The sequence below is a fragment of the Cebus imitator genome, unplaced genomic scaffold (assembly GCF_001604975.1).
Source record: "Cebus imitator isolate Cc_AM_T3 unplaced genomic scaffold, Cebus_imitator-1.0 Scaffold23, whole genome shotgun sequence".
Lineage (NCBI taxonomy): Eukaryota > Metazoa > Chordata > Mammalia > Primates > Cebidae > Cebus > Cebus imitator.
The window spans coordinates 3936070-3950259 of record NW_016107338.1 but is presented as its reverse complement, the minus strand read 5'-3'; the positions used below and the strand labels follow the sequence as shown (position 1 = coordinate 3950259).

The 14190-nt window shown below is 43.5% G+C and overlaps 1 protein-coding gene across 2 annotated transcripts in view; it reads left to right on the top strand.

Annotated features, from left to right (window-relative positions):
• Window positions 1-14190, top strand: part of ANXA4 (annexin A4) — an 80024-nt gene that overhangs the window by 56431 nt on the left and 9403 nt on the right. For both annotated transcript variants that reach the window (XM_017522059.2, XM_037736155.1), the window contains 6 exons: window positions 391-485; window positions 2193-2306; window positions 4016-4106; window positions 7080-7159; window positions 9344-9400; window positions 12724-12817. In XM_017522059.2, coding sequence (XP_017377548.1) covers window positions 391-485; window positions 2193-2306; window positions 4016-4106; window positions 7080-7159; window positions 9344-9400; window positions 12724-12817 — 531 coding nt within the window. The remainder of the gene's footprint in view (window positions 1-390; window positions 486-2192; window positions 2307-4015; window positions 4107-7079; window positions 7160-9343; window positions 9401-12723; window positions 12818-14190) is intronic.

The window sequence follows — 14190 nt, the reverse complement described above, 5'->3', positions numbered from 1 at the left end:
AAAAAAAAAAAAAAAAAAAAAAATTCTAGAGGAGAGGAAGAATTACTCCAGCCAATGTTTATTAAATGTTTAGTAAGTGCTAGGCACTTAAATATATTGTTTAACCCTCGCAGCAGCCTATTGAGGGAAAGCACTGTCATCATTCACATTTGCAGATAAGGAAACTAATGTTTAGAAAAGTTAACCATTTTGTTCAGTGGTAAACAGCTAATTAAAGGAGAGGCTATGTCTTGAATCTAGCATCTGTTTCCCAAAAAGTAGACAAATCCTCTGAATAAGGACGTCTTAGGAAGCCCTCTGCGTGTGGTTAATTCCAGTGTCCTCAGAGGAACCCGCTTTCTCATTCGTCTCTCAAATCACACTCACCTGCTGTCTCCGTTCTGCCCCCAGGCACTGATGAAGATGCCATTATTAGCGTCCTTGCCTACCGCAACACCGCCCAGCGCCAGGAGATCAGGACCGCCTACAAGAGCACCATTGGCAGGGTAGGCTGCAGTCTCTCCTGCTCTGTGTGGCTGACTTGGCAGCAACAGGAAGCAGGGCCTCTTCCTGCTAGGTTCCTGAAGTGGCCCTGTGTTTTAAAAGATTGCTCCTTTGTCTTGTTTAAAGATGTTCTTGAGGCCAGGTGTGGTGGTTGAACCTGTCATCCCAGCACTTTGGGAGGCTGAGGCACGAGGATCACTTGAGGCCAGGAGTTTGAAACCAGCCTGGCCAACATGGTGAAAACCCATCTCTACTTAAAAATACAAAAATTAGCCGGGCATGGTGGTGGGCACTTGTAAATCCCAACTACTTCAGAGGCTGAGGCAGAAGAATGCTTGAACCCAGGAGGTGAAAGTTACAGTGAGCCGAGATCACACCACTGCACTCCAGCTTTGGCAACAGAGCTAGACTCCTGAAAAACAACAATGACAAAAATGGAATAGCAACTCAGCTCCTTCTTAGTCAATTGATCTTAAACAGGCTCTTAAACTCTCTGACCCATTCCAGGAGCAAATGTGAACAAACATCTTTACAATTTGGTTCATTTTCCAAATTATATTTGGAAATTGTATCTTAGGAATTGAGACTTAAGAAATAATCATGAATGATCACAAAGATACAACCAAATGCCTTATGTATATAACAGTAGAAAAATAGAAACAGGTGACTAGTTAAAGATATTAGGCCGGGCACAGTGGCTTACGCCTGTAATCCCAACAATTTGGGAGGCTGAGGAGGGTGGATTACCTGAGGTCAGGAGTTCAAGACCAGCTGACCAACATGGTGAAACCCTGTCTCTACTAAAAATACAAAAAAATTAGCCAGGTGTGTTGGCAGGTGCCTGTAATCCCAGCTACTTGAGATGCTGAGGCAGGAAAATCGCTTGAACTCAGGAGGCGAAGGCTGCAGTGAGTTAAGGTTGTGCGACTGCACTCCAGCCTGGGCAACAGAGCAAGACTCCATCTCAAAAAAAAAAAATCATATTGTACCTATGTATAGAAATCTCCACAGCTGTTAAAAAGGCCATCAGTGAATATTGACTTGGAAATATATTCAAGACATATTGTTAAGTAGGCAAATACATTTACATAGATGTCTACAAACATATTAACCTCAAGGCTCCTTTACCTCTTAAATTTTTTAGGACTTGGTTTTTTGAGTTGTATCTTTTGATATTTACCCTATTAGAAATTAAAACTGAGGGCATCTAAAAATAGGTATTTGTTAACTTAGTAAAAATAACAATGTGTATTGTATGTTACCGTAAATAACAGTTTAATGAAAAACAGCTATATATTCCAAAACAAAAAAAGTTTAGTGAGAAGATTACCATTGTTTTACATTTTGCAAACTTCTTTAATTTCTGGCTTAATAGAAGAGAGATGGTTTCTCATATCTGTTTCTACATTCAATTTGTTATGATATATGAAGAAAATCTGGTCTTGTACAGGTTTGTACTCAGACGGAGCATTTTAACAGATAGTTATTGATGTGCAGATAATGTCCAATAGCCTTAGAAGAACTCCACTGTATGCTTGTGAATGACAGTGAAAAGGCAGATAACATCTTAGTGTTATTCTGAGGATAGATTTGACTTACAGTCTCCTTGAAAGGGTCTTGGAGACCCCAGACATCCCTGGACTACACCTGGAGAGTGGCTGGTTTAATTTGCCATAGCAGTTAAGCAGAGCTACTTTCTTGTGTTGCAGGACTTGATAGATGACCTGAAGTCAGAACTGAGTGGCAACTTCGAGCAGGTGATTGTGGGGATGATGACGCCCACGGTGCTGTATGACGTGCAAGAGCTGCGAAGGGCCATGAAGGTTTGTGCTCTTCTTCTCGTGCTGTTGGTTCTATTAGTGCAAACGCTGATGTGCTTCTTAAGAAACTATCACCCAATAACAAAGACATGGAAGCAACCTAAATGCCTGTCAACGGTAGACTGGTTAAAGAAAATGTGGTACATAGCCGGGTGCAGTGGCTCAAGCCTGTAATCCCAGCACTTTGGGAGGCCGAGGCGGGCGGATCACGAGGTCAAGAGATCGAGACCATCCTGGTCGACATGGTGAAACCCCGTCTCTACTAAAAATACAAAAACATTAGCTGGGCATGGTGGTGCATGCCTGTAATCCCAGCTACTCAGGAGGTTGAGGCAGGAGAATTGCCTGAACCCAGGAGGCGGAGGTTGCGGTGAGCTGAGATCGCGCCATTGCACTCCAGCCTGGGTAAAAAGAGTGAAACTCCGTCTCAAAAAAAAAAAAAAAAAAAAAAAAGAAAATGTGGTACATATACCATGGAAAACTATGTAGCTGTAAAGAGGAACAAGATCATATTCTTTGGAGGAACATGGATGGAGCTGGAGGCCATTATCTTTAGCAAACCAACTCAGGAACACAAAACCAAATGCCAAATGTTCTCACTTACAAGTGAGAGCTAAATGATGAAAACACATGGACACATAGAAGGGAACAACACACACTGGGGCCTGTTGGAGGGTGGGGGGTCAGAGGCAGGAGAGAATCAGGAAAAATAACTAATGGGGACTAGGCTTAATACTGGGTAATGAAATAATCTGTATAACAAACCCCAATGACACAAGTTTATCTATTTAACAAATTTGCACATGTACCCTGAACTTAAAATAAAAGTTAAATTTAAGAAAAAAAGACAAAAACTGTGACCAAGGCCGTCTGAGAATGGCAGATAAAGTATAGGAGATTTTCTTTCATTTGTGACAACTTGAAAACATTACATTATACCAATTGTAATTTAAAAATTATTTTCCCAAAAGTTAGGGGGTCATTTGCTCCTTCCTGTGGCTTGATGAGGAGTGATTATAGTTGTTGCTTGAGTACAGCTCTAGAGACTTCCTTGTCATGTTAACTGCTTTTGAGGTATGTAACTTTATGACTGACACCTCAGGGGCCCCCAGGTCTACTATAGGCTTAGAACTGGCAAAAGCGTTCTTGGCTTCCCTAGATGATCTACCCGCTGTGCTCTAGCATGGGTCTGCCGAATTTTAATGACCAAGTATGTGATGCAAATTCAAATGGTCCCCAACTTAGGGTGGTTCTGCTTAAAATGTTTCAATGTATTGAGATGTAACCTCATCATAAGTTGAGTACAATTACCCTCCTCAAACCATGTCAACAAATAGCCTTTTGGAAGGTTCTGGGCCAGGCTCTGGGAAAGCAAAGACATAACAAAGTCTTTGCCAGAAAATTCTGTTCTTCAGAGGAAGAGAGCAGAAGAGGTCAAGGAAAAATTCAGCCCCCAGAGGGCAGAAACTGTACCTAACGTGGCATAGTAACCAACACATAGTAAACAGCCTAGAAATGTTTGTGATTACTCAGAATTACTATGACAAACATGTTGGGTTTGGGGCGGGACAATTAAAAGTGAACAAATCCTGTTGCTAGAACACAGTGGATTGCTTTTATTCTCTGCAGATTGATGGCTGTATTTCTTCTGTGTCTGGGCCTCAGCTTTGTAAACTGGCTCATATAGTTCTCTCCTCTGGTTTCTTGTTTAGGGAGCCGGCACTGATGAGGGCTGCCTAATTGAGATCCTGGCCTCTCGGACCCCCGAGGAGATCCGGCGCATAAGCCAAACCTACCAGCAGCGTATGTGACATCCGCAGTGGCCCTGGCTGAGGTTTTGCTGTGACTAGAGAAGGAGGGTAGCAGCGGGTGGTTGTCTGCTGTTTAGACTTTTCACAGAACGCTGAGCATGAGGGATCCTTGGAGCCAAGCTCTGCTTCAAGGGAGATCCCTGTTTAGGCAAATGGCGGTCTGTTGGCTTCTTAAGATTTCTCAGGTGAAGATGACACTCTATTTCACCTACCCAGTGCAGTATTTTATTACCCTAAAAGTTGGAAAGTTGTTCCTTATCATCAGACAAAGAATCTAAGGGATTTGTTCAAAAGTGGTGGCACCAGCAGATCTCAGCATTCCAAGGAATGGTCTAGAGGGGCTGTCTGGCCTAAATTCTTCCCTCCAGACCTGACTATATGTCCTCCAGCCAAATCAGAATGACAGCCATTCACTCCCCCTTAGAAACCTCCAGAGGGTGATACATATGAAGTGCCTGTTAAAAATCCCTGACTTTTGGAGGTTGCGGTAAGCCGAGATCACGTCATTACACTCCAGCCTGGGCAACAAGAGCAAAACTTCCTCTTAAAATAAATTAAAAAAAAAAAAAAGCCTGACCTTTTGCCCTAAGAATATAACTTAAAATGCACAAAGATTTAGATCTCACAGTGTTTATTCAGTATTGTCTATGTTAGCGAAAAATGTTCCACAGTAGCAGATTGGCTAAAAAAAAATATGATACACATACACAACTAACTGTTATGTAGTAATTAAAATTTATATTAAAGAATATTGGCCAGGCATGGTGGCTCACGCCTGTAATCCCAGCACTTTGGGAGGCTGAGGCAGGCAGATTGCCTGAGCTCAGGAGTTTGCGACCAGCCTAGGCAATACAGGGAAACCCTGTCTAAAAGATACAAAAAATTAGCTGGGCATAGTGGTGTGTGCCTGTAGTCCCAGCTACTCAGGAAGCTGAGGCAAGAGAATTGCTTAAACCCGGCAGGCAGAGATTGTAGTGAGCTGAGGTTGTGCCACTGCACTCCATCCTGGGTGACAGAGTGAAACTCTGTCTCAAAAAAAATTAATTTGTTTTCCTTTTATTTAACTGGTGTTTTTTGTTTTGTTGTTCCTGTTATTATTGTTTAGAGACAGGGTCTCACTCTGTTGCCCAGGCTGGAGTGCAGTGGCACAATCTCAGCTCACTGCACTCTCGACCTTCTGGGCTTCAGCTAATCTTGGTATTTTTTATAGAGATGGGGTTTCACCATGCCGCCTAGGCTGGTCTCAAACTCCTGGGCCCAAGCAATCTGCTCACCTCGGCCTCCCAAAGTGCTGGGATTACAGGTGTGAGCCACAGCACCTGGCCAAGAATATTATTAAAATATTTATTAAATGATGTGGTGTGTATATGTATGCATGTATGTTAAAAAGATAAGCTGTAAAATAGTGTGCTATGATCCTATTTTTTTAAAATTAACACACACAGTTAATAAGACATTATTCTTTAAATAAAAGTAATGTGTGTATGTGGGGGAAAATGCAGAAGGATATTCACAGAAATGTTAGCCATGATTATTATTTCTGGGTGATTAGATTGCAGTGGAGTTCCTTGCCTTGCCCCTTCATTTTACTTATTTGCTTTTTCCTAAGTCTTCTGTGGTCAACGTGTGTTACCTTTATAGAAAGAAAACAACCACAGTAAGAGCTTTGTGGGAAGTGTTCAGAGCAGGAGATTCTAAACCTTAGGAGTTTGGATTTAGCAATCTGATCCCCACATCTGCCCAATGAGGGTTTTCTTCTCTGAGGGCTGTGAAGGGCTGGAGCTTCTCTTTTTGTTTTTGCTTCTTAAAAATTAATCATGGAGAAGTTCTTGCTGAAGCTCCCCCTGCCATTTTTTTTGAGACAGGGTCTTGCACTGTGGCCCAGGCTGGAGTGCAAGTGGCATGATCATGGCTCACTGCAGCCTTGACCTCCCCAGGCTGAGGTGATCCTCTCACCTCAGCCTCCCCTGCAGCTAGGACTACAAGCATGCACCAACATGCCCAGCTAATTTTTATATTTTTTGTAGAGATGGGCATTCACCATGTTGCCCAGGCAGGTCTTGAACTCCTGGGCTCAAGCAATCTGAATTCCTCAGCCTCTCAAAGTGTTGGGATTACAGGCATGAGCCACTGCACTCGGCCATGAGCTTCTCATGGATAATCTGTCAGAACTTCCCAAGGGAGAGACATGGCAGAAAGGCATATCCTAGGATTTACATTGGACAGCTCCCCAACCCCAGCCCCACCCCAAAGCTGGGTTCAGAAGCTCCGATCTGGTTGTCTTCCATCAGTGAAGCAGCAGTGGCCTCTCCACAGCTGCAGCTCTCTCTCTGCATCATTGAGAACCACGTTCAGATCGGACCCCTGGATGGCAGGAAGCACAGAGGGAGGATTTCAGCCCCAGCTTTTTCAAACCCACATTTTAAGAAACAGGAATATCTTGGCTGAGCATGGTGTCTTACACCTGTAATCCCAGAACTTTGGGAGGCCAAGGCAGGTGGATCATCTGAGGTCAGGAGTACAAGACCAGCCTGGCCAAATGGTGAAACCCCGTCTCTACTAAAAATAAGAAAATTAGCCAGGCGTGGTGGTACATACCTGTAATCCCAGCTACTCAGGAGGCTGAGGCAGGACAATTGCATGAACCCAGGAGGCGGGTGTTGCAGTGAGCTGAAATGGTGCCACTGCACTCCAGACTCCAGCCTGGGCAACAGAGTGAGACTCCATCTCAAAAGAAACAAAACCAAAAACAGAAATATCTTGTTTCACTATGATGACAGGATAAGCTTATCTTGACCATTTTACCCGAGTTTAGTTTTGGAAAACCTGTGTCGGGGGTGAAAAACCTCATGGTAAGCTGCTCCCATAAGCAGGCTGGTCTTGAGGGGACAGATTGCTCTGAAGTGTGACAGGGCATTGGGCAAGACTCTTTATTCTCATGTAGCTAATTTCACTCTCTTGCTAGAATACGGACGGAGCCTTGAAGATGACATTCGCTCTGACACATCGTTCATGTTCCAGCGAGTGCTGGTGTCTCTGTCAGCTGTAAGTGACTGCTCCCGATGGGGGTCAGGGTTGATTGAAATGTCCATTCTATCCCCTTTGCCAGCCTTTCTCATCCATTCAGCCCCTGAAATGTGGATATTCCCCAGATGTTGTTCTCAAAGCCCTCTGTTCCTTTGTCTTATTCCTCCTTCAGAGACGCTGGCTAGCTCTGCACGCCTATTTGTTCTACTCTGATATTTACAAGTACCAAAACCTGCCAGGTCCCCCTGTCACTCAGTGCATTGAGAGTTGTGAAGATGATTAAGAGCCAGTTCCTGGGCTGTAAGAGCGTATATTGTCATAAGGGAATACATCAGGTACACAAGTCGCTAGAAGGCATGAAAAGATTACATGCCAAAGGAGAGGCACATAGGAAAAGGAAGAATCAAGGAGAAATTTTGGTTGTAGAAACAAAGAAAAAGGCTTCATGATGAGATGCTTGTTCAGAGAGGAGTTGGAAGATTACTAGAATTTCAAGAGGCAGAGACGTGGGTGGGTGTATTCTAGACAGGAAGAACAGCAAGAACAAGGCAAGGAGGCAGGGAACATGGGGTTCAGGGAACAACTGGCTGAACAGTTGGGCTGGTGATTCTGGACATAGGGTGGGAGGATAAACTGGAGTTGTCTGTTGGGAAGAGTCTAGCAATGTGGAGATGGATTTCCAGTTTATTTGGGAGCAGTAGATGACGTGGTAACGACGATGATGAGAATGATGTGACTGGAGTTGCACTTTCAGAAGTGTAATGTAATAGTGATGTGTAGGATGAACAGTGGCCAGAAACTAGAGGCTGGAAGACCAGGTAGGAAGCTACCTGGAAAATTCCAGCTGGAAAATAAAGCAGGACTGAGCTAGGTGGGGCAGGGGTGCCTGAAAAGAGAAGCTGGGGACTCCAGACACTTCACATCCCTTCCCAGCTGCATCTTTATCCCCGGCCTCCTTCCTGAGCAGGAGACTCTTACTTCACATTGCTTTTTTGGATGTTTCCTTATGGATACCCTACCAGCCCCTTAAACCAGTCCTCCTGAACTAAACCGGAGCTCATTTTCCCTTCAAACCAGCTTTTCTTCCTGACTTGCCTGTTTCTGTTAATACTGCTGCTGTTCCTCCTACACCTAAAGAAGCAGAACCCTGGAAATCATCTCCAACTTACATGGATAGAGCCTTGAAGATGATATTCACTCTGAACCCCATGTTCCCTGCCTCCTTGCCTTGTTCTTGCTGTTCTTCCTGTCTGGAATACATCCACCCACGTCTCTGCCTCTTGAAATTCTAGTAATTCTCCACCACGTCATCTACTGCTCCCAAATAAACTGGAAATCCCTCTCCACATTGCTCTTGTCTCCGATATTTACTTAGTCACCTGTGTCTCATATTTCTTTCCCACTCTTTCTTTTCCTCCCATATTTACCACTCTGATGAGCCACGTCTAGACCATAGACCATTGAGACAGTATGGTCATAAAAATCCCCTACAAACTAGAGAAAAGTAGCCTTTTTGTCACTTGTTAGCATTCTGCAGAGGCTTCCACCTGCCTTCTTGTGAGCTGGTGTTGGTGAGGGGTAAGGGGACATTTTTAGGGGCTCCTCAAGTCCTACCATAGGTCCCATATTCTCTTGACTCTCCTCTGTTTCCAACCTCCCCACCTTTTTTTTTCTTTTAAAGATACAGGGTCTTGCTCTGTTTCCCAGGCCAGCTCTTTACAGGTGCCATCTTAGCTCACTGCCTCAAACTTCTGGCCTCAAGCCATCCTCCCACCTCAGCCTCTTGAGTAGCTGGAGCTACAAGCACACCCGACCCCCTTTTGGCAGAGGTTGATCAATGCAGATTTGCCAGTTAGGAAGGCATGAGTCAGCTGGGAAGACACAGGAGAGTGGGGTGGTGGGGAAGGCCAGGAGATAGTGGAGGGAGCAGTCCATGGGAAGCATTTATTTTCCTTCTTCTTCTATTGGCAGAGGCACCCACAGAATGTTAGGGCCCACACTGAGACTCACCCCTCTAGGGACACATCGGAGCCATGGTAATAATGCAAGCACGTTTAGAAGACATCTGTCCTCCCTCCCTGGGTCTGAAGTCCCACTCTTCGTGGCATTTTGTCTCATTACTCTAGACCTGCTATCTTAATGGTGCTCCAGATCTTTATGTATACTCTCAGATTCTTTTTTGTTTGTTTTTCTCATCCTCAGGGTGGGAGGGATGAAGGAAATTACCTGGATGATGCTCTCGTGAGACAGGATGCCCAGGTTGGTAGAACCGTCGCTTCTTTCTTCCAGTTTTCTTCTCTTTTGCCAATAAGACAGGCCTTGACGGATGGACAACACCTTATATTATAGTGTATATTAGCCAGGCTGGGATATGTTCTTTAAAAAAAGTTCCCCAGATGACCTTTAATAACAGGTTTCTTGCAGAGGTACGTAGGGCTGGACATCATTATGTAAACACTGCTGGGTTCTAAGTTTCTCAACATTAGGACCATTATGTGGCAATCCCAGAGAACCACTGAGTGTGTCTTCTGAATCCCTTGGAGGTGAAAGAGACTGTTCACTGTGCATTTTTATGTCAAAGAGGACATTTGAAAAGCTATATAAAATAACTTGGCACAGTGTATACCCTGTTGGATAAAATTAATAGCAAACCCCAAGAGGCAGTTGCTTCTCTGGTACCCAACCCACTGACGGTTGCCCTGGAACCAACCCATGGTCTAATCAGCCGTGACCAGATAACACTAACAATAATATAATAAAAAGTGGCTCCTTGCCAGGTATCAAACACTGTTATAAATTCTTTTTTTTTTTTCTGAGACAGAGTTTTGCTCTTGTTGACCAGGCTCGAGCGCAATGGTGCAACCTCAGCTTACTGCAACCTCTGCCTCCTGGGTTCAAGTGATTCTCCTGCCTTAGCCTCCCGAATAGAAATTACAGGTGCCCGCCACCATGCCTGGCTAATTTTTTGTATTTTTAGTAGAGACAGAATTTCACCATGTTGGCCACACTGGTCTTGATCTCCAGACCTCAGGTGATCCACCTGCCTCGGCCTCCCAAAGTGCTGGGATTACAGATGTGAGCCATCGTGCCCAGCCCACTGTTCTAAATTCTATATTAAGTATGTCATTGAATCTTTGCAATAACTTCATAAGTTAAGTATTGCTATCCCCATTTTACAAACAGAAAAACTGAGGCTCAGAGCAAGTGCCTTACTCAAGTTCAGACAAATAATAAATGGCAGAGCCAGGATTTGAACTAATTGGCATCTAGACCCAGTATTCTTTTTTTTTTTTTGAGACAGGGTCACACTCTGTCACCCAGGCTGGAGTGCAGTGGCGCGATCTTGCCTCACAGCAACCTCCACCTCCCAGGCTCAAGCAATTCTCCTACCTCAGCCTTCCAAGTAGCTGGGATTACAGGGCATGCCACCACCACCCAGCTGGTTTTTGTATTTTTAGTAGAGATGGGGTTTCAACATGTTGGCCAGGCTGGTCTTGAACTCCTGACCTCAAATGTTTCGCCTGCCTTGGCCTCCCAAAGTGCTGAGATTACAGGCATGAGCCATAGCGCCTGGCCATAGACCCAGTATTCTTAGCCAGTACATAACCATAGTGAGGGACTGGTTCCATTCAGTGTGTGAGGTATGAATAACTTTGTTTTACGCAAAAAAGAACCTATTGCTTTCATTAGAATGGATAGAGGTATGCGTGTGGCTTGGGCTTCTTGGAGTGTGGCAGCTGGGTTTCAAGAAGGAGCACCCAGAAAGCAAGCATTTTAATAGAAACAGTGGCAGTTGCATGATTGTTTATACGCCAGACTCAGAAATCACAGTGTCACTTCCACTATACTGAATTTTATTCCAATTTTTTTTTTTGAGACAGGGTCTTGCTCTGTGTCCTAGGCTGGTATGCAGTTGCATGATCTCAGCCCACTGCCACCTTCACCTCCCAGGCTCAAGCAATCCTCCCACCTCATCCTCCTGAGTAGCTGGGACTACAGGCACATGCCAGCATGACTGGCTAACTTTTAAATAATTTTTGGTAGAGGTGGGGTTTTGCCATATTGCCCAGGCTGGTCACAAACTCCTGGGCTCAAGCAGTCCACCTGTCTTGGACTCCCAAAGTGCTGTGATTACAGACATGAGCCACTGTGCCCAGCCAACTACTATGCTTTATTAATAAAGGCAATGTATTAGTCAGGATTCTTCAGAGGAGCAGAACCAACAGAGAGAGAGAGATAATGTGTGTGTGTGTGTGTGTGTGTGTGTGTGCGTGTGTGAGAGAGAGAGAGAGAGAGAGAAACAGAGAGAGAGGGGATGGAGGTGGGGATCTTCAGAGGGAGTTAGCAAGCTAGAGATGCAGGACGGCCCATGGTTTTTTTCCAGTCTAAGTCCAAAGGCCTGAGAACCCAGAGCAGCTTCCATCTGAAGGCCTGCAGGCTGGAAACCCATGAAGAGCTGATGTTTCAGTTCAAGTCCAAAAGCAGGAAAAAAACCTGATGCTTTAGCTCAAGGCAGTCGGGCAGGAGGACTCCCTCATACTTTTGGGAGGGTCAGCCCTTTTGTTCTTGAAAAGAAAAGCTTTCTACTGATTGTATGAGGGCCCTTCCTCCATACTGGATCATCCAAAAACCCTCACAGAATCACCCAGAATAATGTTTGACCAAAAATCTGGATAACCCTTGGCCCAGTCAAGTTGACATAAAATAAATTGCTACAGCCTATCGAGATTCAAGTTTAAGAAGTGCTAAATAAGATGAATTTTTTGAATTAGATGAACACTTTCAGCTTTAAATTTTTACGATTATGTGAATTGACTCTGAAGCAGTGAGAGAATCAGAGAAAGAAGTGAAAAAATGGGGGAGTATATGGCGGTGAGCCCAGTGAGCAGCAATACGTGTTAGTTAAGATCTTTTTGAGAAATGCAACAGGCCAGCTACTTATTGTAAATGAACAGTAACTCTGATTTAGCAATAATGTAGTTAAATTGAGCAGAATCAGTTTCTTGTATTCCTACATGTTTGGAATGTAAGCAATTGGCAATGGGTCCCTGGTTCTACTGTGAGATCGTAGCCTCAGGAATATCACAGATCATTCTAGAGCAGGGCTATCCAATAGAACTTCCTGAAATGATGAGAACATTCCACATCTGCACTGTCCTGGATGAGTGACTGGCCACCTGTAGCCGCTGGGTACTTGAAATGAGGCTAGTGAGACTAAAGAGCTGAATTTTAAATTGTACTTAATTTTAATTAAAATTTAAACAGCCATATGTGGTGAGTGGCAACTGTCGGGGACAGCCCAAATCTAGGGCATTCCTTTTAGCTCTTAAGATAGAACCATGTAGTCTCCAGCTAGGGAAATGCCAGTGTTTACCTTGACTCCCAGGGAGGTATGATAGGGTCCGACAGCCTTATGCCTGAGGAAGGATCCTGAGACATTTCCACTCACCACCACCATTTCAACCCCCATCACCAACAAAATAAAACTAAGCCAGCTCAGCTCTTTCAAGTTCTGGAAATATTTACCTGTGTCCTGGCACATCCTTTTTGGAGTTTTAGACTTGCGCTTTGTTTGGCTTCAGGACCTGTATGAGGCTGGAGAGAAGAAATGGGGGACAGATGAGGTGAAATTTCTAACTGTTCTCTGTTCCCGGAACCGAAATCACCTGTTGCATGGTAAGGCACTTACTTCATTTCCCAAAGAAAGGATATGAAAGAGAGCAAAAACTACATTGCCCATAAGTAATTGATAACCTTTTCTTTCTCAGCTGATACAGAGAACTGATTGCGCCCAAGTGTCTTAGATTCCCACCCTGGAAATGTGTTAGTCCAATGATGTGTATGAAAGCTAATTTCTGAAATACTAATTATGAATAATTAATAAAAATGCAGTAGTCATAGAAGTTTGGCATTCTTGTTTCTAGGAAACTGACCTCCATAGTCAGCCCTTTTTCTAAAGTAGCCCCAGTATGTTCATTTTAATTTAGTTACATATGAAAATAATCTATAGTAGATCAGGTAGCAATAAAATAGCAATGTTGGCTGATATTTATTGCTGTGTAACATCCAAGCTGTAAAGTTAATACAAGGGATTTCTTTAGGGGTTATGTTGCATAATTTGAAATGTTTCTAATTTGTTTTTGATAAATCTAAACTTTGTAATGTGCTTTTAACTTATTTGGGGGAAGGATACTATACAATTTTAGAATATTTGTTGTCAGATTTATATTCTTCTAAACAGCAGTAACGGTTTAATAAGATATTTCTTCTTTTATATGAGCTCTTTAGGTCTTTAATCACTTTATAATTTTATAAACCCACCCACCATACCTTTTTAATCACACATACTGATTTGCAAAGCTTGTGGGAAATTTGAGAATGAGTTTGCTAAATTGAAAACATAAAGAACTGAGAAGTTAAACACATTCTGAAGTTGTAATTATTTCAGATTTTTCGCAGTGACAAAAAATAGGTGATTACTCCTGCTAATCAATATCCCAGGTTACTATCAGATACACAAACTTCCGACTCAGCTTCCTTACTTCATTTCCCTTGCCTGGTTACAAATAACGCAAATCTCCCCCTGGTGGTAGTTTTCAAGAACTGCGGGTCCTCAGAAGATGTAGTGCATAAAGGCGTTTGTAATTTTCACTTCTGGGTACAAGTCAATAGTTGGGCAATTATAAAATATCTGTCTGTAAGCCACTGGAAGAAAATATTTTAAGTACTGTTTGGATAAGTAAAACTTCATAATTTTCTTACCGACCAACAATAATGGTGAGGTTTCACAATCACTAAGGTTTTGTTAATAATGTTCTATTTTCTAGGTTCAGTGTTAAGCATAGTATAAGCATTGTTTCTTGCAACACTCAATGGAGCAGTATTTTCCCTATTTTACAGTGGAGAAAACTGAGGCTTAGAAAATGTGTCAATTGGCCGGGCGCGGTGGCTCACGCCTGTAATCCCAGCACTTTGGGAGGCCGAGGCGGGTGGATCACGAGGTCAAGAGATTGAGACCATCCTGGTCAACATGGTGAAACCTCGTCTCT